This window comes from Pseudopipra pipra, chromosome 6 (assembly GCF_036250125.1).
Source record: "Pseudopipra pipra isolate bDixPip1 chromosome 6, bDixPip1.hap1, whole genome shotgun sequence".
In the NCBI taxonomy this organism is placed as follows: Eukaryota; Metazoa; Chordata; class Aves; order Passeriformes; family Pipridae; genus Pseudopipra; species Pseudopipra pipra.
In genome coordinates, this window is record NC_087554.1 from 62,070,191 (window position 1) to 62,098,025 (window position 27,835).

General features: G+C 45.3%; 1 protein-coding gene across 12 annotated transcripts in view; it reads right to left on the reverse strand.

The window, feature by feature from the left end:
• The window catches only part of FBXO34 (F-box protein 34), a 46,413-nt gene that overhangs the window by 8,461 nt on the left and 10,117 nt on the right, over positions 1–27,835 (reverse strand). For 3 of the 12 annotated variants that reach the window (XM_064659574.1, XM_064659575.1, XM_064659573.1), the window contains exons 2-3: positions 24,128–24,206; positions 8,338–8,537 (exon numbers count right to left, since the gene is read on the reverse strand). In XM_064659574.1, coding sequence (XP_064515644.1) covers positions 8,338–8,414 — 77 coding nt within the window. In that variant the 5' untranslated portion in view covers positions 8,415–8,537; positions 24,128–24,206. Of the gene's footprint in view, positions 1–3; positions 91–8,337; positions 9,200–10,932; positions 15,146–23,337; positions 24,073–24,127; positions 24,207–26,085; positions 26,252–27,835 lie in introns of those variants that run through there. The other 9 variants (XM_064659569.1, XM_064659568.1, XM_064659571.1 and 6 more) reach the window with 8 other exon arrangements.

Below are 27,835 nucleotides of genomic sequence, written 5' to 3' on the forward strand. Positions count from 1 at the left end.
CACCTCAAGAAGAACCACATGAGAAAGGAAAACACAGCAACCAAATCTCCAACATCCACCCTTGGAAAACTTCCTGCAGTAGAAGAGAACTTCCCATTAGATAAATCTGTTGCAAGGAGAAATCCTGGAGTTTATCAGTTGTGAAAACATAGCCAGTGGTTCATTCTAGAGTTAGAGGCATCCTTCTGCCCGTTCGTTCCTTAATCCAGTTAGTTGTAAGGTACACGTGGGTCATGGAGTTTGTCTCCTGAAAAGAGTATATTTGATAGTGGATGTCCAGATAAAGTACAGTTAAAGCTGAAAAGGGAAATTAGCAAGTGTAATTACATTCACCAGAGACCCCAGTGGGTATCTAAATTCCTAATACCACCCAAAGTCACTGAATGGCTTGAGCTGGACCTTAAAAACCACCTCGTTTCACCCCCCTGCCATGGGCAGGGACACCTTCCACCATCCCAGGTTGCTCCAAGCCCCGTCCAACCTGGCCTTGAACACTTCCAGGGATGGGGCAGCCACAGCTTCCCTGGGCAATGAAACTTGCCCTTTAGAATATTGATAATGGCAAATTTGGTGACTGTCTCATAAGGGTCCTTACATTATACATCAGATACCCCCCCCAAAAGCGAGAGAAGCATCACGTACAGCTGAAGAGACCCACTCTCAAGGACATGTTTTCATGGTTAGGAATTTAAGAGCTGTGAAGGACCACTTGGATGCTGCTGACGCTGCAGCAGCAGCATTCCTGCAGCACTCAACTCCTCCGTTCTGTCACACCCTCACAGTCACCTTCCATTCAAAGCTCAGAGCCCAGGGCGCTGCCACACAGGGTGCAATCATCAGGAGACTCCAGGCTCTTCTCCCAGGAGTATCACAGAAGCATATTACAGAACTAACTATAGATTATGTTTCCATGGTAATCTTTGAATTGTTACACTCAAAGGCCTCCACTTTGAAATGGGGATAATCTGTGCTTGCTAGCTGAGGAGCAGCAGGTTCAATGCCACATCCATCAGGAGCCGATACGGACACATTCAGGCACTGAACACGTTTCCCCCGAGAGCTACCACCAAGACAGTTGCTTAAGCACTGCATTTGTAGCTTAAAAACAGCTTTTAATTAAAAACCTCAAGGCACAACATCTACAAAGTCTGAAAAATTTACAGCTGATGCTGCCCAAGCGGAGGAAGCCTCCAGCACCAGGAGCAGCCATGCTGCTTAACCATTGCTTTCCCTGGATATTTCCCTCTGGCCCTAGTGATAAGAAGTGAGGGGCAGGCATAGGGGCTTGGGGGAGGTATATCAAGAGGAAGGGCTTAGTTCACCTTTCTGTGCCCCTTTGCTCCACGCAGTGCGTTGAAGGCCAGGAAGCAGACCCTGGAAAGGATGATGCTATCTACGTTCTTTCCCTCCGGATTTTATAGGGAAACCATCACTTCATTCTTGCAACCAGACAGCGCCAAAACCATCTGCATCTCACCTACAGACTGTGGGGGTACGAGATCTCAGTGCTGCAGATACACCCACCTAGTTCCTGGGTTAATTCTCTCCCTGTGCCTCCTGCCTGCTAATTCCAGCTCGTTGGAATTGGGTCACCTCCCAGTTTAGTCTCCTCTGCAAAACGCGACTGAGCTATTTTGTTTGCCTCTCCAGTTGGATGCTAAAAGCTGAAATAATCTCACAAAAATAGAACTTCAGGGTGCTGAAACAGATGCATGAAGAGAATATGGGAGATCAAGGCTGCTGGAGTTTGCTCCGGCCTCATTTTCCACAGGGTCTGGCTCACTTTGTCTGCACTTTAGCGAACCAGGGTCAGGCCCCTGATGCTCCCCGGCCAAAGCCCGGCCCAGAGGAGCAGCAGGTGAAGCACTGCAGCAAACTGCTGCAGGGAACAGTGCCTGCAGCCCTCCCTTCCCTTCCAGAAGGACATTCTGGAGCTGTGCTTCCCAGATTAGAGAGAGAGAAAAAGCTCCGGTGGCCGCCCGCCACCATACCCTGGGGAAAAGAGGTGAATGCAATTAAACACAAGATTTGCATGCTGAAGTCTCCTGAGCCAGGAGCAGAAGATCAAATTTCATTCATGAGTTTTCATGCCAAGGTGTTTGAAAGATGAGCTGAGCTTGTTCATAAAAGGCTTTCTTCAAGCAGTTTTCAGGAATCCGGGAGGACAATCGGCTCAACACCCTTTATTAAGAGAAGCTGCAAATGAAGGTGAGACCAGGTATTATAAGAATGAAAACAGGACCAAACTGGTTACCCCAACAGGCTCAGGGGACACGTTTAGCCAGCAAAGTTGGTTCAGCTGCTCCCAGCTATTTCTGGTCTATGGAGAAAGACAAAGGGTAGAGTTCTGCCTCACCTATCACAGATTTCTTGTTTAAGGTTACATTTCCTCCTGTGTTTCAGTTAGTCCCTGGCTCAGCCAACAATACCATTTAAGGTTGAAAAGTTATAATTTACATAACAAAATTATGCCTTACTCAGAAGTTTTACTGCCAGAATAATTGCCTCATTTGAATTCAGCACCCAGTTCATTGCACATGTTCTAATGGATCTGGATTTAAAGAAAATCTTCATCTAATAACTTCAGACAGCTATAAAAGAACACTGCAAACTCCACCTGACCAGCTGTCACCTGCCTCGCAGTTTTCCAGCAGCAGGGAAGAGAACTTCCATTTTAAAAGGGATCTTAGTAATGGACCTTACCTGAAAGTGTCACTTGGAAAAAACGAGCCCCCACCTCACACGCACTTTGCTGTGGATATTAAGAATGAACTTTTAGGCAAACACAGCTTCTTCCCTGCACGTCAGCAGCACATTTCATCTCTAGCTCCTAGAATTAGAACAAGCCTTCCCAGCAGAAATTGCTTTGAAGATGAACCAGAGCCCAGTCCCCACCCACAGACTCCCCTATTTCTGCAACATCTCAGTGCTGGCAAGTGGAGAACTGTGGCAGCTGCAGGTAAAGCTTTTAAATATTTAAAACCACCAAAAATAGTTGCTAAAAGGTGAAGTCACTGACAATTCCCTATGAAACTTAATTCCAGAATAATTCTGTTTGCTTTCCTCCACCCTTTAAGTTATCAAGCTTTCTAATTTTATCTTTAGAGACAATGACTCTTCAGAAGTCCACAGAGCACACATAAAAAGGTTTTCAATCCCAAACGTGCGGTTTTAAATTGCTGATAAGAGAGAATTCTGCCAGGAATGATCAGCACTGAAACAACGAGCAGTGCTGCCTTCATGCTGTTATTCCATCCTTAAGCTGATGAAATAAAGGGGCTAGTTTTTTTTATTTCTAATCAGCCATGTCTGCAAAACAGGATACTTGCACTGCTGGAATGACACTGCTGTTTTCCTAAGTCGTAACTACAGCTTGTTTCCACTGTAGTTTTATCAAGTTAGTTACTCCACATTGTTGATACAGAAATATATTCCTTTATATGAGCACAAACACACACACAGCCCTCTCCTCTTCCCACTGAAGACCCACTTGTGGACTCCCCATCCCTGGAAGTGTCCAAGGCCAGGTTGGATAGGGCTTGGAGCACCCTGGTCTAGTGGAACATGTCCCTGCCCATGGCAGAAGGGTTGGAATGAGAGGGTCTTTGAGGTCTCTTCCAAGCCAAATCATTCCATGATTCTTACTTGCCAAGCTGGCCAGAATCTTCCTGCATCCTTTTGTACTTATATATGTCCTAAATCACAGCAGCCTAAAAAAATAATACATTTGCTTTAGTGGAAACTCCAAAGTTGGAGGGAAAACTGGTAAAAAAAGGCTTGGTTTTTACAACTCCTTTGTGACGTCCAGAGAGAACCTTAAAGCCTCTCACTGTCAGGGACTCTCATGATGCCCTTGTGAAGCCGAAAGATTTCCTCTGGCCAGCAAGAACAACAACAACAACAAAAAAAGTACAATATTTCCAAACAGAATATTTACACTGCAAGTTTTCTGGGCAAAGCACTGGAAGGTTTGGTTAAGGAGAAAATTTCCATCAAAACCCCCAAGTTTCCTGTGGATTTATTCTTGTAAACACACCAACTGCAGTTGACAAAAGTTTCTCGCGTTGCTGACTGCACACCCAGTGCCAGCTACAACTCTGAAAAAACCCTCAGGACACACTAACAGAAGGCAGAAGAAGCCAAAAAATAAAAAAAAAAGGAGTAAAAAAAAAAAAAAAACAACAACAATAAAAAGCCACACCAAGCATAACCTCTGGCAAGGCTTTTCTCCTCCCTGGCATGCCAGTTCTCTGTCCACAGGGCTCAGCTCCTCTGTAAAGGACACTGACAATTAGCAAGGACTGAGCACTGAATGTGAGTTAACTATGGTCAACCACTTGTTATTTCTGGAAGGGCTTGGTGGGTCCTTTGGGCTCAATCTCCAGTGCCATTTCCATCCCCTTTGCACTGCCAGGGCAAGGCAGAGCAGACAGAGAGCTGCTTCAAAGGCATTCCACGGATTCTGCTGGGGCGGGAAAGTCCCTCAGCCGGGATGGAAGAGGCTCTGCTGCTCACTGGAGCTTGTTCTGGCACGTGGCAAGTGTCCAAGCTCGGAGAAGGGCGGGTTGGGAAGCACGACGCTCCAGAGCTGGGGCGGGTTCGACACCAGCAGCTGTGGAGGCATCTGATTTCTAGAAAACCCACTCCCTTGGAGCAGCAGCTGCTCCAGACCCACCTCCCAGCGCCTGCAAAATGCCTCTTGCATCTCTCAGAGAGCCAGCAAGGATTCTTATGGGATTTGAAGGCAAACAGAAGGTATCTGGCTGCTGAGGGAGAGCTCTCTGTCCAAGTGGCCAGCCTGGGGGAAGCGGGAGCAAGCCAAAAACGTGGGGCAGAGCTGGCCCAAAACAGCTGAGGAACTGAATGCAAAGAAAACACCTGAGTGTTCACCCCATCAGGTGTTCAAATAACCTGACTCTGGGGGAGACAGCACCCAAATGTAGCTGCACGCAGGCATGAAGTCCATCATCCTCACCACACAGAGGTTTCAGGTGACACAACACACACCCAAGCCCAACACACACCACTCCAGTTCGAGGGCTCCCACCCATTAATGTTCTGGACACATTTTATGCTAAACACCCACACACTCTTCAACGTAAAGCACAGTCAACTTGGCTACTTTCTAAAGTTTATACAGGAAGAAGTGCCACTGCTTTGCCAGGCTTTTGTATAAAAGCACTTACCGTGAAGCGAGTGACGTAGAAGCGGTTCTTTGTTGAGCCTCAGGAACCTCAAACCCCTGCTCCCTGCTTCCCAACCACACTGGAGATGACACAGGGATGACATAAAGCAGAAGGGAACAAAATGAACTGACAGATTTGGTGTTCAAGGTTATAAGCTGCTCCAGAAACGTGTAGCTCAAAGACAACCACATGCCTGTGGTGGAACAGGCTGAGATGAGAAGAAATCACAGAAGGACAGTAAGAAAAACAGTGGTGGTTTTATAGATCTTCTGCTTAAAACTGCCCAGAGCAGCACAGATACGTGACATGCTTCCTTCTGAAAGTCTTCTACCACTCTTACTTTAACGTTTGTTTTCTGATTTATTAACAGCAACAGGACCAAGACCTTTCTTCACATCATAGCACAACATGTATTTCTTCAAACAGCTAACGAACCAACACAAAGTGATGCTATTTATAGCCTTCGTTTTTGTGCATATTGTAATGAGAACACATGAAAGGTTGTAGAAATTAACCTTGGACCACACGATCAGTCGGAGACTCGGCGTTCAAAAGGAAAGAATAAGTGAAAGTACATCTGAAAGCAAGTCATAAGGTTGCTCTTTTGAAACTCAAGACTGAAAGGAACTGGTTCATGAAGTTCAAGATGTGGTGCAGAAGATTTCACTGCAGGCAGACTTCTCCAGGAGCCAAAAGGTGTTTTCATTATTAAGAACACATCCCAAACAAGAACTGAAGAAACTCCAACTGGATGTGATCCTTTTTCGTGAAGGATACAAGAAGCAGACGCAGGTTTCAAGTCACATCACTTAGAAACTCATATCTTGGAGCTCAAAAAGTCCAGGGATAAACATGAGAAGTGGTGCAGCGTTAGGTCACTGCAGAGATATTTAAAAACAAAGAAATAGTGAAAGGTTCCTCAGTTTGTGAGAAAGGACTGGGAGAGCAAAAGGGCTGCAAACAAGGGCAGGGCAGAGATTAAGAGTATTCCAAGTGCTACACAAAATACCAAAATTGACTTTGCATCATTTTTAAAGAGGGGTGGTAACTGCGATCGTGAGGGCAAGAGCCCAGGCGTTAATCTGAACAAGAACATTGGCAGGGGGAGGATTAAAGAGCTTCATAAAAATTGTGAGGATTGGCTCATCTCAGTTTTAGAATCCAAAACAGATAGGCTCATGCACTGCAGGCCAAGAAACAGGATTTATAAACCTCTTGAAAGGCAACAATGGGAGATAATAAACATGTGGCACATTGGAGGGGGCACTGCAGGGGAGAAAGAGAAGGGAGAATGATTGCAGCCTCTCCAGGGCTGGTATTCTGACTCCAATATAAAGGTGCTTTGCAAGCAAAGAGGATTAATGTGACACAGAGAAAAAGGGGGAAGAGGGAATACTTCAAAATGCCAGACTAACCTCAAGGTTTTCAAAAAAAAGTGATCATTTTAGACAAATCTACTATATCTTACTCACATGGTCTTCAGAGAGCACAAAGAGATTTACTGGTGAAGACAGATTGGCAGAGGAATGGGAAAACAGACAAAGGAGCTGGCTTAGCAGCAGACAGCCCCAGGTGATGCTGAATAAGAAAATACCAGCTTGGAAACCAAAGACATGCCTCAAGAATCAGCCTGGGGAACATCTGATTTTGTTAGGAATGACCTCAGCACAAATACTGCACCCACAGAACTGGAGGCAGTTCCAAAACAGCAGAGGCACAAAGCTCCAAGTCACAGAAACTGAGGAGGGTTTTGAAATACAGGCAGTGAGGCACCAGCAAGAGGAACACCAAGGAGAGTTCTGGAAGTAACTAAGGTGAATTGGCCACCACAGAAACAAGTAAGTGGAGGTGACTCTGTCACACGTTTGAGGCAGCAGCAAGAAAACCCTCCAGCCAGATCTGCCCTGGAGCACAGCAGACAATTTTAGCCAGGATTGAGATGTATCCACACTGAGGACAACAACAGTTGTTATTCAAGAAGCTACTTGAGAAAACTTGGGTCATTTAGCACCACAAAACCACAGGTGAGGGTCACAACCCCATTTTACAGAATGCAGCAAGAGAGGTAAACCACTGAAAATAAGAAGTGGGAAGAAAAGCAGAAGGAAAATAAAGGAACAGAAACTCAAATAAGCATGTAAACTGTCATGAATGTTTAGTCTGGGAATCAAAAGAAGGTTCCTAATTGCACAGCTAGATCTGTCATCTTCAGTAATGGCTTAATAAACTGGAGGAGAGAAGAAGAGATGTAAGAAAAGATGTAAATGTTTTTAGGCTAGACTAAGTTCACAAAAGGGATTATGAACTACTGCTTGGGAAAGCAAAGAGCTGGGTGACCCAGGAAGTCTTTTCCAGCACTAAATTACCATGAGACTAACATAGCAAGTATATGCTGTCTACACAACCACAAAGAACAAAGGTTAAAAGTTTGCTTTAAACCCACACAGCTTTTGGAAATCGAAAAGCTGGCGCTCTTCCGCCAGGCTGAGGAAGTTTAGGAGCCTTGCTTTCAGAAAAAAAAGAAGAAAAAGAAAAGAAGATACATATATTTTGAAGTAGTCTGAACTCAAACAAACCAGCATGTTCTTGCATTTGCATAAGGACAAGTTGTTCTGCCCGGTGTTCCTATAACGAGACACAGTGAGAGGCGTTCACTTAATTGTCACATAAGCACAAGTGTTTGAAATCAATCGTGCATTTCTTCTTAATAAGAGACACAGGAGAGTGAGCAATGCAAAATCTGAGCTTAAACTAATCTAATTACTTACTCCATAGTAAGACAAACCGCAACAATGAGTGCCAGCATTTCCACTTGCTCTAAGCTGACTGTGTGTTCTAAAGCCTCCTCTGACGAGCCACTCGCCAATTAAGTTTTACTTCAAAGTCGTGTTCCCAAACTAATTTACAGCTGTTGCTAAAAAACCCAAGGATTTCTCCAAGCACCCTGCCAGCTGTAGGGAATCTGAAGTTGTCATTATCAAATAAAAACGTCAAAAGAACATTTCTGCCCTTAAGCCATTACAGCGTTTCACTTAAACACCATCCGAAAGGAAGAATTTAGACCCAACAGTTGAGTGACAAGACAATAGGAAAGCAAGAAGGCTCAGTCAGTGCTGAATAGTCAGCTAGAGGCAGGCCAGTCTGTTCATACCGTTTGACCTGGTGGAAGGTGGAGGATGTGGAATTCAGCGGTTCCCTGTGGAGGCCAGCTCTGCAGGAACTCTTCATGGTAACTACCTCTCCAGCTAAGGCACGCCGTCACAGCCAATCCATCCTGGGTCACACCCCAGGCTCCCCCATCAGCTCTCCTTGCCCCACACAGAGCTTCACCGTGTCTCTGCCACCTAAAAACTGAACAAACATAAGAAAATCACATTCAAGTACAGCAGCAGCTGAAGCACCGATGATCCAAACACGGACTCTCCCACGAGACAAAAAAATATATATACACATATGTGCATGCACAAATACAAAATATATACATTTATATATAAAAGAACTTAACATCATCATGCCGTTACTGCAGCTGGAGTTTCTGAACACCATCAAACACAAATTAACACAACAGCCTGTCTGCACACACAACATTTTTCCACCTTATATACACGGCTACAGTGCTACCTTGTTACCTCCCACGGAACACCTCCGTCTGCAGAGCTCCTCGTAAACAGGACACACGAGAGATCCTTCTGCTTGTTAGCACTGCACCGGGCTTTTGGAGGGAAATAGCTGCTGGCAGTAAGATTTGAGGCTGCCAGGAGTTACGTTAGTGTTCTAATCAAAATAACGTGGTGGATTTCACACAGGACAGAAAACATGTCACCACGCAGCCTCCAAGTCCTGTGAAAACTGCCCTGTCTTTGCATCACATGCTGATAAGGCAGATTACACCAAAAACAACACTGCTCTGCAGTATCTCTTGTTCTCACTGCCTTCTACACCTTGTCCTTGGAGCAGATACTCTTACCGGCGCCTTAACAGACTCTGATGGCGAAAGAACAACAACCTTCGAGCTGGAACATTAAAGGGAAGAGTGACACAGCAGAAGAGCCCTGGAAAACCTCAAATGCTCCAGCCCGAGTTGCCAGCAGATTGTTTTAGAGACCGTTTGCTTCCTCTCTAGAGGACCACGCTCAATGATGCCGTAATAAAGGAATGCCATTTGAGGATGCTAAACATAGAGCTGTGTCCCCAGGGGATCTGTGATTTAGTGCAGCAGGTTGTTCTCTCCTTTTCAGCAGCTCTGCCCAGCGTTCCTGCTGCTGCCCTACTCCTGCTTTTGCAGAGATGGAGCCTCTCACATCAACCCCCTCCCAACACCTCCCACACAGAAGAGCCTCAACCTACACACCAACCAGTGCTTGACCAGTGTGGTTACAACTCAGTGCTCCTAAACACTCCTGGCCTGGAAAAGCTGCTCTTGGTAGCCACACTTGCTGAGAAAGCCACGAAGGATGAATTTTCCAGGCAGGAAAAAACAGAAGCTGGTTTCAGACCCATCTTACTTGACTTTCTGCTACAGCAATTCCACGATTCGTCTACTGATGGTGATGGAGAGGTTAATCATTTGCCTATATTTGAGTAGCAGGAGCCTAAAATAATATATAAAATATTATATAAACACATTCCAGTCCTCATGGAGAAATCTCTGCTGAGTTCTACACAAGGCTCAGAAACGTGTCGGGTGGAGAAGATGGAGGCATTGCACTGGCAGAGCAGGGGGATGAGAGCATGTCCTCAGCTCTGGGAATTCAGGAATACCAGGAGTCAGGCTGCCATGATTAGCAGAAATTGAAGCTTTGTAGTTAAACACCACTTTCATTAGACTACCCAGGGTCTGTAACAAGGACCTACCCCTACGAGCAAAACCTAGGCACAAAAATCAGCTGTTTCTGATGTTTTGTGGGCTGTAAAATACATTTTCACAAACAGTAATTCACAGAGGGGAAAAAAAAAGCATGTGCCTATTGCTTTGGGAAAATCAAAGTTAAACACAAAATCGTTACTTTCCCATGAACCATCAGTTAGAGGCACTGAAATCCTGACTTTTCTCCAAGCTTTTGTCTGGCTTTCCTTCTGGCTTTACTGACACTAGCATTTCAGACTCAGCAGGAGCTGTATCACAAAAAACATGATTATATCCACACCCAAATAAACGCAACCACACCATTTCAAGAATGCCACTCACTTTTTCAAGAGCTAGAACTCCCTCCCATGTATCCCTGGTTAGAAACACCATATGTTTTGTGCTAGTCCTACTCCTTTGGGGATCAATTGAGAAGTAAAAGATAAAAGTCAGACAAAAAACTGACACCCAAAGGTATCTTGTTTGCCGTGAAGAGCTCAAGAAGCAAAACCATGAAAAGAAGGGGTTCAGGTCAGGAGCAGCCACAACCCTGATCCAAGCACAGGAATCATACAGTGGGATGTCATGTGTTTAGGAAGGGACCAGCACCTACTAGAGGGAGGCAAAAGCTGGCAAAATAGACACAGCCAACTTCAGATGGGCACTGCAGCACAGCTCCAATCACAGCTCCATACAAAGCATGCTTTTTCCCCTCCTCTATAGCTGCTGGGCCATAGAAAAGAGCTGAAATAGACTATTAATGCCAGCAAGCCCCTGACAAATTCCTACTGTGTGAGGAGTAAAAAGCTGTGCTTGTGAATTAAAAAAAAAAAAAAAAAAGGAAAAAAAGAAGGAAAATAAAAAAAATAAATCAGCATCCAAGCTAGCAAAGATACTTACTGCCTTTTAATTACCACTGTTTCTGTACCAAGGCTGATCTTTAGCAGTAGGTGCTTCAGCCGATTTGCTAGTTTTGCACAGAGAAAAACTGCAATACAGATGCACAGAGAAACAAAACAGGAGAGGAAGTTAAAAACATAATGGTGTTGTTCTCCCTTTCTGAAGCCACCCCCAAACATATGCCTTCATACACAAGATGTGGGAAGGACTCGGGTTTTGGCAGCAGTAAAGCATCACATCCTCCCAGCCACGGACGGCAGTTCTGTCCCACAGAATTCCCCGTCTTATCGTCAGGTTTGAATGCTGCTGCAGCTCGGGAAAACAAATGTATTAACTCAGCCAGAGTGGATGAAGGGGGGGGTCAAGGTCTCCTCATCTGTGCAGCACTAAAAAGCACTAAAGCTTTTGATATTTTGAACTAAAGCTCCACCGCAAGAACAAGTGTGTTTTAGCTGTAGCAACAGTAACCCATCAACAAAGGAGTTCAAAGGGTGGGCACATCCTCTCAGAAAATTTACTTTCTAGAAAGGAGGCCGTGGCCTCGGGACTGGATCTGAGCAGCAACCACCCTGCTGGTAAAAACATGTGTGAAAACACATTTGACCACCCCACCTCCACACAAGGATGCTCCACAGGGACATGGCACCGGACGAGCTGGGCAAAGAGCAGCAGCACAGCCAGGATGCAGGAGAAAGCAGCAGCAAGTGTTTCAGAGGGGAACTCAGAGGAGTTAATACCAAGAAACAGTCATTATGATGGTGGGGAAAAAAAACAACACAGTGCTGAGGCCTTATTATAAAGATATAGAGTTTTGTTTTCTTGCAAGAACCGAGTTCCAAGTCCATTCCCCCACCACTGAGCTCAAGTTTAGGTTGTTACATGATACTTGCCTCTAAAACTATATTTCACCAGACAGGCAATTCTGCCTTTTCCCAGCCTAGTCATCCCTCCCTCCCTCTCAAACACCCGTCAGGACACCTATAACAGCACCAGAATCTCCTAAGCAAGAAGCTTTGGCAGAAAGCTTTTCCTCATCCCATACTCCCACTGGGAACAATCCACAGCAGCTCCCAGACTAGGCTGCACAGCAAGATGATACACCAAATCCTCATACTCAGCCTCTCAGACACCTATAGGAACACAACCCTTCCCTTTTAACCATCCTTCATGTAATATCTTCCTATTTAAAACACCTTAAAGAACTGCCTTTTGACACTAAAGGAGCCAACACAGACATAATCTGGCTTGTGTGCTCAGCTTCCCCACTGTTTGATGGTCAAAAAGGATAAATTTGCATAGATCTGATGTTATCTAATCTAAAAACAATAAAGCTGCCATAGGGGCTCCAGCTGGAATAAATGTGGGGGAGCTTCCTGTGTCCACTCACACACCAAAACCAACTGATGCCACTTCTTCTAGGCACCAGGAACCAGAGCTGGTAAAGCAAGACCCTGTTACCATTGCCTTGGCTCATTTAGCCACCAAATTTACTCCAGCCCTTCCCTCTCTCCCATCCATACTCTGTACCCTGGATCACACCAGACAGAGCAGCTACTGAACTGAAATCTGAAGATTCCCACATAAGGGGAATCAGTGGAGGTCACAAAGATGATCTGGGGTCTGGAGCATCTCTCTTATGAGGACAGACTGCAAGAGCTGGTCCCGTTTAGTCTGGAGAAGACTGAGAAGGGATCTCATCAATGCACATAAATATCTCAAAGGTGGGTGTCAAGATGATGGTGCCAGACTCTTTTCATTGGTTCCCAGCAACAGGATGAGGAGCAATGACCATAAATTAAAACACAAAAAGTTCCACCTCAACATTAGGGAGAACTTCTTTACATTTAGGGTGGCAGAGCACTGGAACAGGCTGCCCAGGGAGGTCGTGAATTTTCCCTCTCTGGAGACATTCCTCTCTGGACACATTTCTGTGTAACCAGAGGTCCCTTCCAACCCTAATAATTCTGTGATTCTCTTCTAAATTTGAGCTTGGACATCCATGTCAGCAGGGAACACATGGATGCTCCAAAACACTGTGCAGCCCCATGGTTGTTCCAGTCACTGTAATTCCTGCCATGCTGAGGTCTCATCCCTCTTTTCCTCCCAGCTCATTCACACCTTTCCCTTTATCAGCACTGGTTTCCCACTTGATTTCTCACCTGAAGCAGCTCAGGGAGCTGAAAGTAGGAGAGAATTAACCCAGAAGTGGTCAGCTCCCTGACCCACTTACCCCCAAGACCTGGCAGGAACTCACAAAGCCCGGCAGGATGAAGTTCTCAGCAACTCAGCCTGGACTCAGCCAACTCCAATCCACACCTGGAATCGTGCTGGAAAAGGTGCCTGCTACAAAGTGGTTTTTAGCTTCTTTCAAGCCAGTGGAAAGAAACACTTCTGAATGCACAGTGGGCAGAATGCAGAGTGTTTCGGAAGCGGGGAAATGAGCGTGTAGGGCTCCAAGGCAACATTTGACTCTCCACTGCTGTCAAGCAGCGCTACTTGCTGTACTGATAAGCATATGAAATGCTTATTCTAATGAAGCACTACAGGGAGAACCTGTCTTCCTTCCAAGATCATGTCAATGAAGAATGAAAGGCTTCGCATTCGCAGCAATCCTGCCTTCTCTCTAGGTGGGGTAAGCGTTGGAAGGACTAAGTCGCCCCCTCAAAAGGAAAATCTCAGAAGGGAAAGAGAAAATAAAGGAAAGACAAGCTCTGCTGCACCCTCTTAACTCTGTATTTTGAGTACTGGAAAAAAAAAATAATATTACAAGTGTTTCCCTTGTTCAACTATTCCTGAAAGGTTTCAGCTGTCTCGCACGATTTGGGCAAGGACATCGCCCGCTGCTCAACGGGGAAGAAGTTAAGAACTGGCTCATTAGATTTGTCCTGCTTGATCCAAGAGGAAAACAAAACCAGTAAATCCCTCACTGGGCAGCGCTGGTGACAAACACCCCCCACCACCACCACCACCCCCAGATCACACGTCCCTCTGCTTTCTAGAAAGCTGCCTTGGCACTGCCCGCCGCTGCCGCGTGCCCCGAATGACAAACGGGGGGTGGCCGAGCACCCCAAACCAGCCGCGGCTGCTGCGGCCTCGGGATACGGGGTGTGGGCAAAACCACCCACTGAACACACCACACTCAGGGCCATGTGACCCCCCCCAGCCACGCCTGAATTATTTAGGGTATAAAACTAGATTTGCTTTTTGCCGTGCAGATCCTGAATTAATGAAAGCTCAGCTGAAGGGCCACTTCCTCGGGACGAGAGTAAGGAGAAAGCTTCCAGAAGCCTTCCTATTATAGAAGCAATGGGAGCTGGTTCCAAAAATAGTAGAGCAGCATTCCCAGAGCTCTGGAGACGTTGTGCCCTGGTTTTGTGAGGCTGAGGTCTCCCTGGATCGCTCCTGTACATGCAAAGATGGGTAGGAATGACTGCAAGATGCAGAACTGACGTGAAAAGGGAGTTTTAGGACAAACACCAGAGAGAGAAACCCAAACAGCCTATAAGGAAGAGATCAGCTTGAACGCCAACAGAGAGCCAACCCGACCCACTTTAGAGAAAGCCAGTTAAAACCAGTAAGGAGAATCCCACCCTTTTCAAGAACACAGCTTGCTAAAAAAGATCCTGATGATGATGATTATTATTATTATTACAACAACACTGAGGTGGTAGATTAGGATTGTCAGCAATCATTTCATCACCCCGTTTGTCCTGTGGATGTCAGGGATTCTGGATGGAGAGGAGCACTGGACTTGTTTGGTAGATTTGTTTTGCTGTGACAGCTCATAAACTGACCAACACATGGGCCTTCCTGACAGCAATTCCTCACGAGTTCACCTGGAATAGTTGGTTAGTGATCCAGCAGCAGGGCATAACGACCCACTCTAATTCCTAAAGTTTCCTTTGCCCGTTTCATGGCAGTTCTTCTAACACAGTGGGAAAAAAAACCCTCATTTGCAAAACTCCTCTGATTACCAGTCTATCTTTGTTTATCTTTGTGTATCTTTGCATCTGTGTACTCCAGCACAGGACTGGCCTTTTTACTGGCATGTAGTGACAAAGTAAAATGTCACCAGGAAACCAAAAATATCATACTGGACACTACATAGGCAAGAAGGCCCCCTGTCCCATGGCACAACTCCTTCTGTACATCTCTCCACAGGGTATGAAATGGCTTCTAAAACAGAAGAACAAACCTGCACCTGACTTCTAAATATCCAAATAAATAAATATCTAAATAAATATCTAAATAAATATCTAAATAAATATCTAAATAAATATCTAAATAAATATCTAAATAAATATCTAAATAAATATCTAAATAAATATCTAAATAAAAAAATACAGTTCCTTCTTCAGACCTCTGCTAATAAGGAAAACCCCACAGCAGGTGCCTCAAGGTTAAGCACTTAATTCATCAGATTTACAACTCAATTCACTGAATTAAGTATGGCTTTAACATTTTTATATGGCTCTAACTGGTTTGGCCCAGCCTTTGGGCTGACAGTTCTCCTTTCAGAGACCACCCCACATCCCCTGATCACAGGGCCAGACCTACACAGCTTAGCAGAATAAGGGATAGTTAATTTTTGTTTACTTCTGTGGAATCTTACCCTTTTAACCAAAAGGTTATGTTGTGGACTTCTCTGTCCTATATACCACTGTGGGTACCTTCTCAAAGACACAGTCACCAAAAAAAAACCAAAACACAGAAAACAACCCCTCAAAGAAACCTAACCAACCTAAATCCACACATACACACAAAACACTCAAAGCAGAAGGACAGTTTAGTTCACATGGATCAATTCTGCTGATCCACTGCAGCATTGAGAGGTTACAATATCCACTAGGCAACCCTAAAGTACCCAAATTTTTCCTAAGGGTCTCCGAAACCAAATTCAACAAACCTTATTTAGCAGAACACACACTAGATTAAATACAACAGTACCAAAAAAAAAGGTTTTAGAAGTAATTGTGCCATTAGTTGCAAATATTTGGATATGTTGGATAAGGCCTTGAGCAACCTGGTCTGGTGGGAGATGTCCCTGCACAGGGCAAGGGGGGGTTGGGACTGGATGATTTTTAAGGTCCAATCCAACTCCTTAAAATTCTATGATTCTATGATTTCTGTCTTTCAAAAGGCCCAAGTTTTTCTGTCATATTCCTGAATCCACCCTGTTCTCACATACGAGCATTTTCCACAATTTTTTGCACCAGTGTCTCATGATTTGTCATAAAATCTCAAATCCTTTCCAATTTTTCTTTAAAGTAGGCCACTGCTGGTGCCCCGATGTCACACCTTCACAGAAAACTATCTTTCACTTTGCAAGGATGATGTAAAAAAATGCTGAATCCTGAAATTTCAAACTTATAGGTCAGCAGTTTACAAAAAAAAATCTGCTGTGCAAACTTGGGAAAACAGTTATCCCAAGTATACCCAACTTCAGGACACATTTCATGCAAAAAGAAGCTCAAACTACTTTTCACAGAACATTTTGGAACAAAATGCCTCATTACATCTGATGAGGACAGCAAACTTCTACCAGAAGAGATTCCTTAGGAGCATCTAAAACCAACCTACCCACCCACAAAGAAGACACAGCACCACCCACACCCTCTGAACAAGCTTTGGATTCACTGGGCTTTCCAGATGTATCTGATAAAACAAAAAGCCCCTAAAGAACAGGTTACAGCCTAAGACAACAACAAAAAAATAAATAATAATTAAAAAAATCACTAATTAGTGGTAGGTTCTACAAGGGCCTCTGCAGAAGGAGGTCAGGGCTGCCCCAGGCCCTTTCCAGGTGGCTCCACCATGACCCACCACAGGACGTGGCTGAGCCCATCAGTGAAGCAACTGGTACCACTGGAGAAACTTATTTAGGAAAGGGTAAAAAACACCTGACACAGAGAGGATAAGGAAAAACTCCACCAAGGTCAGAGAAGGTTAAAGAGGGGGGTCTCCATGGCAGAGCAGGTAATCCCCTGCAGTAAAATGGGAGAGAAAAGATGTTTGTTTCATGTTTATCTTGGGTTTTTACTACTATTTTATTATTTTAACTGTCAATAATTTTTTTTTTGTTCATTTTTCCGCAACAGTAATCAGTAATCTCCTGAACCTTATCTTGACCTTTTAGCTCTCTTGGCAGTCTTTTCATGCCATCTCTGATTCCAGCCCCTGGAAGGCAATAAATTTCCCTGGACAACCTGTCAGGTGCAGTCACCCACTGGAACCACTCGCTGCTTCTCCCGGGTGATCCTGTCTGGCATTGTTATCATCAAGTCTTCAGGAGGGACAGGAATATTCCTCCTTATTTGGAGAGTGACCAGTTTCCAGTCTTCCTCTTTTATTGACTTCTAACTTATTGTGAGACACTGAGCAGATCCCACCTGCACCCCTGATGTAGAGGGGGGTCCAGTCTCCCGAGTCTCCAAGCTCTCTGAGAACATCCTGTTTCACAGAATCACAGAACGGTTTGTGTTGGAAGGGACCTTAAAGACCACTTTGTTCCAACCTTCTGCCATGGGCAGGGACACCTTCCACTATCTCAGGTTGCTCCAAGCCCCATCCAACCTGGCCTGGAACACTTCCAGGGAAAAGGCAGCCACAGCTTCTCTGGGCAACCTGTGCCAGGGCCTCACCACCCTCACAGTTAAGAATTTCTTCCCAAAATCTAATCTAAACCTGCTTCTATCAGTTTAAAAACTTTATCCCTGTCCTGTCACTCTCTACCTATATAAAAAGTCCTTCTCCCTCCTTTTTATAAGCCCCCTTAAGGTACCAAAATGAGGTCTCCAAGGACCTTCTCTTCCCCAGCTCTCTCAGCCCATCTCCACAGCAGAGGTGCTCCAGCCCTCTCATCACCTCCATGGCCTCCTCTGGACCTGCTCTAACAGGTCAATGACTTTCTTGTGCTGAGGACCCCAGACCTGGGCACACTGCTCCAGGTGAAGTCTCACAAGGGCAGAGTAGAGGGGGAGAATCACATCCTTCAACTCGCTGACCACTCCTCTTCTGATGCAGCCCAGGACATCTCTCTGAGCTGTGAGCACACACTGTTGGCTCATGTCCAGCCTTCCATCCCAAAGAACCCTCAAGTCCTTCTCTGCAGGGCTGCTCTCAATGACTTCTCCCGGTCTGTACCCATGTCTGGCACTGCCCTGACCCAGGTACAGCACCTTGCACCGGGACTTGTTGAACTTCACGGGGTTCCTCATTCTCACAAACGCTACACGGTCTTCTCACTTCCTCACGGAACTCCTCGACCTGGTGACACAGCTCCTTGAGGACACACCTTCTGCAGAGATGATTCTCAGCCCCAGCTTCCTGGGCAGGCACCAGCCCCTCTTTACAACCAGAGGCCTGCAGAGCTCCATGAGCTGCCATCAGGCCTGGATGGGTGGAACCCTCCGACGTCGCCAGAGCAGCAGCTTCAACAGCCACTGGGAAGGAGCACCTCTCCAACAGCTCCAGGCCTGCAGCATGAAGGGATACAAGGAGAGGCAAGGAAATGGGACAGCAGGGTGTCACAGCTAGCAAATCAAAGATGGAATCCAATCCAGAGGCAGGAGGAATAACACAGAAATGCTGATGAGACTCACAACAGCACCTGGTATGATGCTGCAATCCAAGAAGACCCCTGGTTATCTGTCCTACAAAACCAGGCACTTCCAGAGCTCATCCAAGCACATACAGATCAGCAGGAACAGGATCAGGGAGGAAACAGGGCAGCAGTGAGTGGAGCTGGGGCCACACAAGCGCAGGTGGACGATCCCAAAACAACATCAGGGTGCGGAGGATATTTCTCACCACTACACTGCTTTGCAGCTTGGAAAAAAAACAAAATGAAAAACAAATAAAAACAAATAAAACAAAAAAACCAAAACAAACAACTCTCCCCAAAAAACCAAACAAACAACAAGAAAAAAAAAACACAAATAAAAACCCCCCTAAAAAAAACAAAAACAAAAAAAATCTACCACACAAAACCTGCTCGAAGGGACCAGAAAGGACTTTGAACACCCGAAGCACAGGAGTGTGACACACTATGGCCAAACTGCTTAAGATGAAGACACAGAGCAGGCAAGAGGACACGCTACAAATCCTTCCCAGGCAAAGTATCACCTGGTTTTACACAAATTCTTAAAAGAACAACATACACAGAACATCTGCTGAACTAACTCGGCTACAGATAAGCTCAGGGATTTTTGACTGGTAAACTGCAGTAGAGAGCAAGATTAAACACAACATCTTTGGGCATGATTTTTTCAAAGGACTTTTTAAAATCTAAGCTAATTTGGAAACCTACCAATTCTGTTGATCTTTAAAAATAGAGCCAAAAAAAGATAAAGGATTTTTTTTTCCATTAATAACTCAGAGTTACTGAAGTAAAAAATAGTTTGATATTTTAAGAGCTTTATAGTCTATACACCTAGCAACTAACCCAATTAAATTTTCAGAAATTCCACGCATAGCACGAATTCCACTGTAATTCATTCTTTAAAGAAAAAAGAAAGGCCCCAAAATAGCACTGAAATTTTAGTAAAGGACAGCTTCCACACACTAAAGTGTCTTGTCAACTGTAAGAACTTTTGCTGCAAATCTTTCCTTTTTCATGTTTCATCTTCAAAATTCAGTTGCACGGACCTACAACAGGACTCCAGAAAATTCTGGTGCAATTCTTTCCAGGTTAATGGAAAGAATTTTGGAAGTACAGACTTTTCTGCAAACAAACAGAAGTTTGTTTCACAAGATTTTAAACTTTTTAATGCAAAACACTAGAAAATACAGAATGGTTTGGGTTGGAAGGAACCTTAAAGATCACCTCATTCCAACCCCCTGCCATGGGCAGGGACACCTTCCACTATCCCAGGTTGCTCCAAGGCCTGTCCAACCTGGCCTTGAACACTTTCAGGGATTGGGCAGCCACAGCTTCTCTGAGCAACCTGTGCCAGGGCCTCACCACCCTTATCTTCCCCATATCTAATCTAAATCTCTCCTTTGTTATTTTAAAATTGTTTCCCCCTGTCCTATCACTATCTGCCCAAGTAAAAAGTCACTCTTCCTCTTTTTTTATAAGCCCCCTTTAGGCACTGGAAAGGGCTCTAAGGTCTCTCCAGAGCCTTCTCTTCTCCAGGATGAAATACCCCAGCTCTCCCACCCTGTCTCCAGAGCAGAGGGGCTCCAGCCCTCTGAGAATCTCCATGACCTCCTCTGGATCCGCTCTAACAGTCTAAAAACAGCTTTATAATCAAGACAGAAAAGGAAAAAATATAAGCATTGCTGTCTAACCCAGTATTCCAGCTGCTCCCTTCAGTACAATCAATATTCTCTTCTCAGAGAACACAAAAAACCCACCAAACCACTAAGAAGCAAAGCAGAAAATAAGGCACCCACAACTGTGGCTTAAAATGGATGGTTTAAGTGAACCAGCCTCGGAGCTGGGCACTGTCACTGTACTGTGGAAATACTCGGCACGTTTTCCAGCGGAGCAGCTGTGAGCACACCTCGGAGAAGGACATACCCTCACAAATCCGACAGGCCAGCTCCAGAGATCCTGCTCACCACGCTGGCTTTCAGCAACCAACTCTCTCCCAAAAGCCAGCTGAAGCTTGCTTCAAGCCCAAAAACTAAGTTACCAAAGCAATCACCGAGCTTGATCCCTCAGCGTTTGACATCTCTCACTAATTCTCTACGAGTCTGCAGGAAGTAATTTCAAAAGCTCCCTCAAGAAAATAAGTTTCAAGCCGTAGTTTTTCCATTCCGAGCCATCCCTGCACTATTTCATAGCTCTGATAATTGTACCACTGACTAAACTCCAACTGGGAATAGCTGTTTTTATCATCACTATTAAAAACAGTCCCTCACACTGTTAGGAATCTGGAAACTCACTGGAGCTGCATCCCACCCTTCGGCCTCTCAAAACACCACAGAGCAACGAAACTATGTGCTGAAACCAGAGGATCCCTGTGCTGAACAACTCCTGTAATTTCTGGGTAATTAGAACTGCCTCCTAAGCAAACCATGGAGGCTTGGTTATTGATTTTAGAGGGGCAAATGGCACCAGAGCTCTGAAAGTCAAAGTTAATTTATAGTTTTCCAGACTGGACTGGGAAAGCTGAGTTACTTTTAGAACTGGAGCAGTGATGTGCATGTTAAAAAGCCTTACATATTCACCTAGGTTTTTCAAAAGCAAAGAGATCATACGCAGTTTTCCTTTCCTAAAAGCACATTATCTAGATTTTCACACCTTAACCAGAAGAGTGACTGACAGCTCTCAGAGAAGTAGCAAGATGCAGAAAAACAAGAGTTGAAAGAAGAGTGGGTTTAAAAAACAGCTTTTAATTATCTGAAGGTACTGTTGCCAAGTAGACAGCAAAGAAGCTGTGCATCACACACAGATGGGAAAATTCCCCCAGGTTTATTTCACAGTCAATTACAGTGGATTAACCTATTAGGAAGAACAAAATATATATTATTTTTTTGTGGATGCAAGTTTCAACAACTTGAAGAATCATTGCCACTGGTACTTTGATACACAGGATCCACAATCTGTTCTATCACACTTCCAGTCATCACAGTACATAAACACACCCTAGAAGCAACCTCTCCCTCTTTTTTAATGCATCTTCTGTCATTATTTCCTTCTCAGGGAACTGCATCCCCTCCCCTCCTGGCTCCCCACTTTAAGTATCATTTCATATATCAGTATTTTTTCTACTGTTCTTAAGGAACAGCAGCAAGCACCTTCAAACTTCTACACACACACCTTTGCACACACTCACATATATTATTCACATCTGTCTCTGCAAGATGCCACTGTGTGAGGTTATTTGTCAAACAGAAAAGCATTGCAGCAGTGAAAAATCAGCTTTCCAGGATCCCTGTGCTAAATCCTGGGTGTGCCTACTTTTGTTTGGTATCAAGTTCCTTCTGCTGGCTCTGCTGCAAGAGCAAACTACACGGATAGTTAAGTTTTTCCCCACCTCCAAAAACATCTGTTCCTTTTCTAAGTTCTCCAGACTTCCTTCCCCTTGACCGTATCACAAAGGCTCTCTTTTTTAGCAAGGCTGCCTTCTTGATAGTCCATCACCATTATCTTCTTGTTCTGCAGAGCAGCTTGAATCACTGGATCTTGCAGAGCTTCCAGTCCTTTCAGCTCAAGGCCAGGATCTCAATTCAAGCATCCTGATTTACAGACAGGGTTGTTAAACTCCTTCCCTGCCTCTTATTTAACACTCCACGGCTTCCTGTCCTGGGAGGCAACCAAACTGCCACAAGAAATGCCAGCTTCTGTTCAACACCCACAACTCCTGTGACACTGAACATTTAAAACAATTATATTACTCCCAAACCTTGCACTGCAGCAGCTTTTACTCCACAAAAGTGCAGAGATGAGCAAAAATTACTTCAGCACGAAGGAGCCTGAGCCGGTTCTTTGCTGAACCTCACAGCATTCCGAGTTAACATTCAGGCTTGGCACGATCCGCTCGAACACACAGCACAGTGTCACCCCTCAAAACCCCACTGTTCAACCTAAAGGCACTTTCTCTCTCTCTCTCTCTCTTTTTTTTTTTTTTTGGATTTTAAGGGTGCGTCAGCTGCTCACTGAAACAGTGGGAATGCTCCATTTAGCACACACACACTTGTTAAACTGCTCACAGCATGCAAATAAAATACCGCATTGTGCAAAAGTCATTCGGAGCCTCCCCATCCGCAGATATGAGCAGTGGAACCGCGGCCAGGAAAGAGAAACTTGGAACAACGCGCAAATATTTCAGTCCCTTATTCCCAACGTTCACATCCCAGGCTGGAGCCCACAGCCCTGTCATGCTGAGGGGTGACCATGTCGAGAGTCTCCTCCGTGCAACGGGTGGGAAAACAACCATTATCTGTCTTGCCCCGGGACTGCACCCTTTTATTTGTAGTTATTACTGCAAACTGCCTTTTTTTCCAGACAATGGTTGTGTTATTATAGGTACCTTCATGCCGTGCCAAAGCACATACACACAGCAATTCAGAACAATCAGCCTTGTTTTCATGGGAGCAAAGGTTGCAGCCAAATGAAATGGGTGGAGATCACATTAAACAATCTTGGAATCTGCTAATAGGATATAGGAAAATGTGACCATAATGCAGATGCGGAGTTCCCCTTTCACCTTCCAATGTTATGGATAAAATAAAAGCTTTGGAAAACCAATTAAACTGTTTGAACAACATTAAGCAAGTTGAAGTGCTCTCAGGGTTCTTACAAGACCACTGAGAAGTTCTTTAAAATTAAAACAAAGAAATGCCCTTTCAAAGCTCTGAAACCAGGGAGCCTTTCCCCACCCCAGAACACCACCTGCTTTAAAGATATGAGACACCTGCAAGTCATCTCCTTCTCCAAGGTAAAGAAAAGCTCACCAAGACAACTGTTCCTGTCTTAAAGACATGATCAGCACCTTCTTTAAGCGGGGAGTTTTCGTACTGAGGCACCTTGCTTGGTCAGCTGCAACCTGCATTCCCCTTGTTTGCTTTTGAGATGTGCATTAGTCAGCTTTCTCCTCCACAAATCTGATTGTGCCTCTGCATGATCGTACACTGAAGTCATGTCCTTGAGCGTGTGACATCAGTCTGTTGCCATGGCAATGTACAGGGCAGTCCAAAATTCAGTATTATGGCATCACTGCGGGATCAGACAGCGGAACAAGCCAACGCCTCAGAGCTGGTTAATGCAGCACGAACAGCCAAGACATTTCAATCTAAATGTTAAAGTGTAACTGCACTTTATCACAATATTCCTTATAAATATGGCTGGAAGCCTCAAGAAAGACGATCCAGAAGGTCACTGAAGACAAACAGAGCCACCATGCATCACTAAAGAAGGGCAATATGTTTCCAAGGATGGCCACCAAGTATGAAGAAAGCTTAGTTCAGCTCTCTGAATAGAAACCACCATCTGTTCCTAAGGCAACACCAGACCTGCCTAAAGAGATCGTTCACAGAGAAACAGGGATGGCCCCCCGGCACCCTCAGGCCAAGGGCTGGGTTGCACAGTTTTTCTGGGAATCAGAGACTGGAGCATCACAGCCCTGCCAGCCTTTTCCAAGAGAAAGCATTACATAAGACACAGTTCTTCAATTTCGAGCTGTGAAGCAAAGATCATCATTAACCCAACCTGTAACAAAGCCATGTAGTTAAAAAAGGGTGGTACCTTCCAAGAGTTGTTATTCCATGTAGGGTTAGACATTACAGTTCTGTAGGTTCCTTGCACACTCACGAGAATGGCATTTCTGAAGAGCAAAAGGGAAGGAAAAAGGAAATTAGTGACACAGCAACAGTGTTACAACCACCAACCAGCTCATAAGACGAAAAAGATCAATTTGCCCAGAGCAAAAGGGCACATGGGAACAGGCACCCCTGCACTGCTGACGTGGAGCACCACCAATTCAAGGTCTTCAGTGCTGACTGATCGAGTACACCCCAAAAAGAGTCCACCAACTACAGGTGGCTGGGCAGAAGGCACTTTGGCACCCTGGGCACCCAGGGTGCAGGGATAGCAAAGAGGAGGAACGCAAAGCTCCCAGTAGCCAGGCTGGACCCCTTTCTTTACCTGTTCCCATCAAACAACACATGTTTAGGGGTTCCCAGTCGCTGCTCTAAACACCCAAATTCCTCAAGACCCTTGAGTGCCACTGCTTCTGCACGTCAGCTTCTGTGTAAACCAGCCCCTCCCCGCACGCTTGACTGGTTTCATTTCGCCTCCTTCCGCTTTCCCTTATTAATCCACGTGTCTCCCATAACTCACTCAGCACCTCCCTCTGCAGAGCTGACCTCCATCCTCCCCATAACCCCGGACGCACCCACAATTTCTTCACGCTGCCATTAACGAGGCACAGTTCACGTTCTCCGTGCGGATGTAACCCTCACCCTCTCCTAACCCCTCCACCCATGTCCCTGGCTGTAATTACCCCATGCCTCGTTATCTAATACCCAACACAAGCCTTGGGGCTGGGAACCATTGTTTATTTGGCTCTGCAACGTCACACACCCCGGTGGCGTTGTATAAATAAATTCCACAACCTGTTTGAGCCTGAGCTTGATTCAGACCTGAATTATCCCAGTTTCTAAGTGACTGCTGCAAATACCTTCACTTGCTGCTTTAGCAACACCAGCTTACACAACCAGCCACCACAGCTCCAGTGCCACTCACCACGGCAGCCAATTGCTCCCACGGACCACAACTGCACAAAAAACACCTTAAATCCCTCTACTTTTAAATACAAGTTGCAGATTACAAAGGGAAGAGGCAGGCAGAGGCACACTGCCCTCAGCAATGTGCCTGTCACCTGAAGGACAAGCTCCACGGGCCAGTGTCACCTCTCAGCCACCAAAGCATCCAGGCTTTGCCCCAGTCTCAGCACTTACACCCAGCAGGTTACCCTGTCACGAGCCTGAAGTACCACTAAGGATGAGATTCTGGAAGCAGCTTTACGCCAAACGGATTTCAGAGCGAAATAAAGCCAGCAGGCTTCATCTCCATGGAGCTCCTGCAACACAACATAGGCTGAGCAAGTTACTCAGGGCAGAGGTCTTTCTTATTAACTACCTAGTAAATTCAGATTAAAGTCAGACAGCTTTTCCCCCTCCCTCACATAAAAATCAGATGCTATCCAGCCCCGAGGAATCAATCCAGCTCCTGCAATAAGGAAAACCTGCTCGCAGCCACATGACACCACACACAATCCAGAAGACTGTGGCCCTTCAGATACTCATTAAACTTTTTTCCCCTAGAAAAGTCTCCAGCAAAGGATAATTTGCCTTCAATTCATTTTCTACAGTCAGGATGGATGGTAACTAAGTACTGGATATGGAAGCACATGAGAAGTCCCAGGGCAGCCATCCCAGCTCATGAACACATCAGTGCAAAAACCTGTGGACAGTCACCACCTACTGCCCCAGTCACGTGTGCCGGTTCCAGCATCCATGTGATGCTTCAGAGGGGCAATCAAAGCCCTGAGCCAAACACAGGGAGGAGGGGAAGGAAGCACCAAGACACAACACAACCATTAAGAGGTAAACAGAGGCCTGAGAAGAGCCAAGGCTGGGTGGCTGCTGTGGAAGCTCAGTTAACACACTTCAAGACAAGGAGCGGAGAATAAGTCAACTCACCATCCCCAAATGGTCACAAGAGCCTTGTCAACTTGCACAGACTGAAGACCAGTTCCAAAAAAACACTAAGCACGGCGTTGGGAAGGCAAATGGACCGTTTTGAGAACGTAGGATTAGCTTTTTTACTGGAGAAGGGGAACACAACAGCAGCACACAACAACTAACACTGTGGGTTTGAGACACCTGTGAGAGACATCGTTTTATGAGTCAGCAGTTCATGTCAACACAAAAGATGCCAAAATCTTGCTGTATGTGATGGTGTTTACAGGTGGAGGAACTCTGCCCTCTCATAGGAAGGAGCTGTGCTTTGCAGACCCTTCCTGACCACCCAGCTGAACCTCCTGTCCACAGGCAAGTCCCTTTCCATCTACACTACCCTCGGAGCAGGTTGGCCAACACAAAAGTTATCATATCACAGCCCATCTTCTGGCTTCTTTTCCCTACAAAGGCAAGGCCCCCAATCTCTTTTAAAAAGGCAGTGTGGTACTCCCACACCAGACTCATATCCTACAATATTCTCTCAAGGAAACTGTGGCAAAGATCACTCTGGGTTGATCTCCATAACAGGCTGGAGGTCAGGGAGCCCTGCTGCCAGATGACACTCCAGGCTTAAACCTGGTTTTTATTTAGGCAATACCCAACCCAGCCTGGCAGCCTCCTGTCCCTGCAACATCAGTGGCTAAAAAGGGATGCAGGAGTCTGATCAGTTACAGATTTCTACAGAATCCCAGAATGGTTTAAGTTGGAAGGGACCACAGTGGGTCATCTGGTTCATCCTTCCTGCCCAAGCAGGATCATCTCAGAGCACATGGCACAGGACTGTGTCCAGAGGGTTCTGAAATACCTCCAGTGAGGGAAACTCCACAGCCTCTCTGGGCAATCTGTTCCAGTGTGTGGTCACTTGCACAGCACAGGAAAGAAGTATTTTCCCCCTATACAAATAAATAAATACCTCCCTTAAAAAAGGTGATGCAGTTCATGTCATTAAAAGAAGCCACACTGTTCTTATCAAAGCCTGGACCCACTCCAGTACATGATGAGCAGGTCCCTTTGCAAAGCACATTTGGGCCTTTCCCTCTGAAAGCCACCTTAAAAATATAAGACCCAACTAAGTGGGCCTCATACTCCTTAATCCTTTGAAATTCACCATCACTTCACCTTATTTATTCCAAGAGCTTAATGCTGCAGCTGGACCTACATGATCAACCCTATCAGCCAAGTTACGACCAACACAACCAAGCCCAAACTTACAAAAACTATTAACTTGTAAAAAGCGTTATCACATTTTCTCTCCCAAAACATTTAACCTGCTAACAAGTATCTGTCTCAGTGTGTTACCATCCTCCCATTGTCCTGATCTGAGTTAGCAGGCTTACACTAAAACACAGCAAGAGCCAAGAGCACTCATCCAAGCAGAGCCTGCAAGAACAGACCCCCTTTGGGGCAGCGACAGTTGAGGTCGATTTAATGCGAAAACAAACTACTTTTCCATTCAAGTCCAAAGCAGAGACAAAGAATTTTATGTGGCTCAGATTGCACAGTCAGCTGTCTTTTTAGGAACAGATCGGATTTAACAGTTCTATGGCAGTCCAGAAAAAAAAAAATAAAAATGAGCCTGACAGAAGTTTATGGTTTGGCCAGTACTGCACTGTGCAAAATCCAGGCACTTGTCTGCAGTGCTCTCATGGCCTTCAGCTGGTACCTCAAAGTCATCATCATCAACATCAGTTCCAAGAAGGTATTTTGAGAG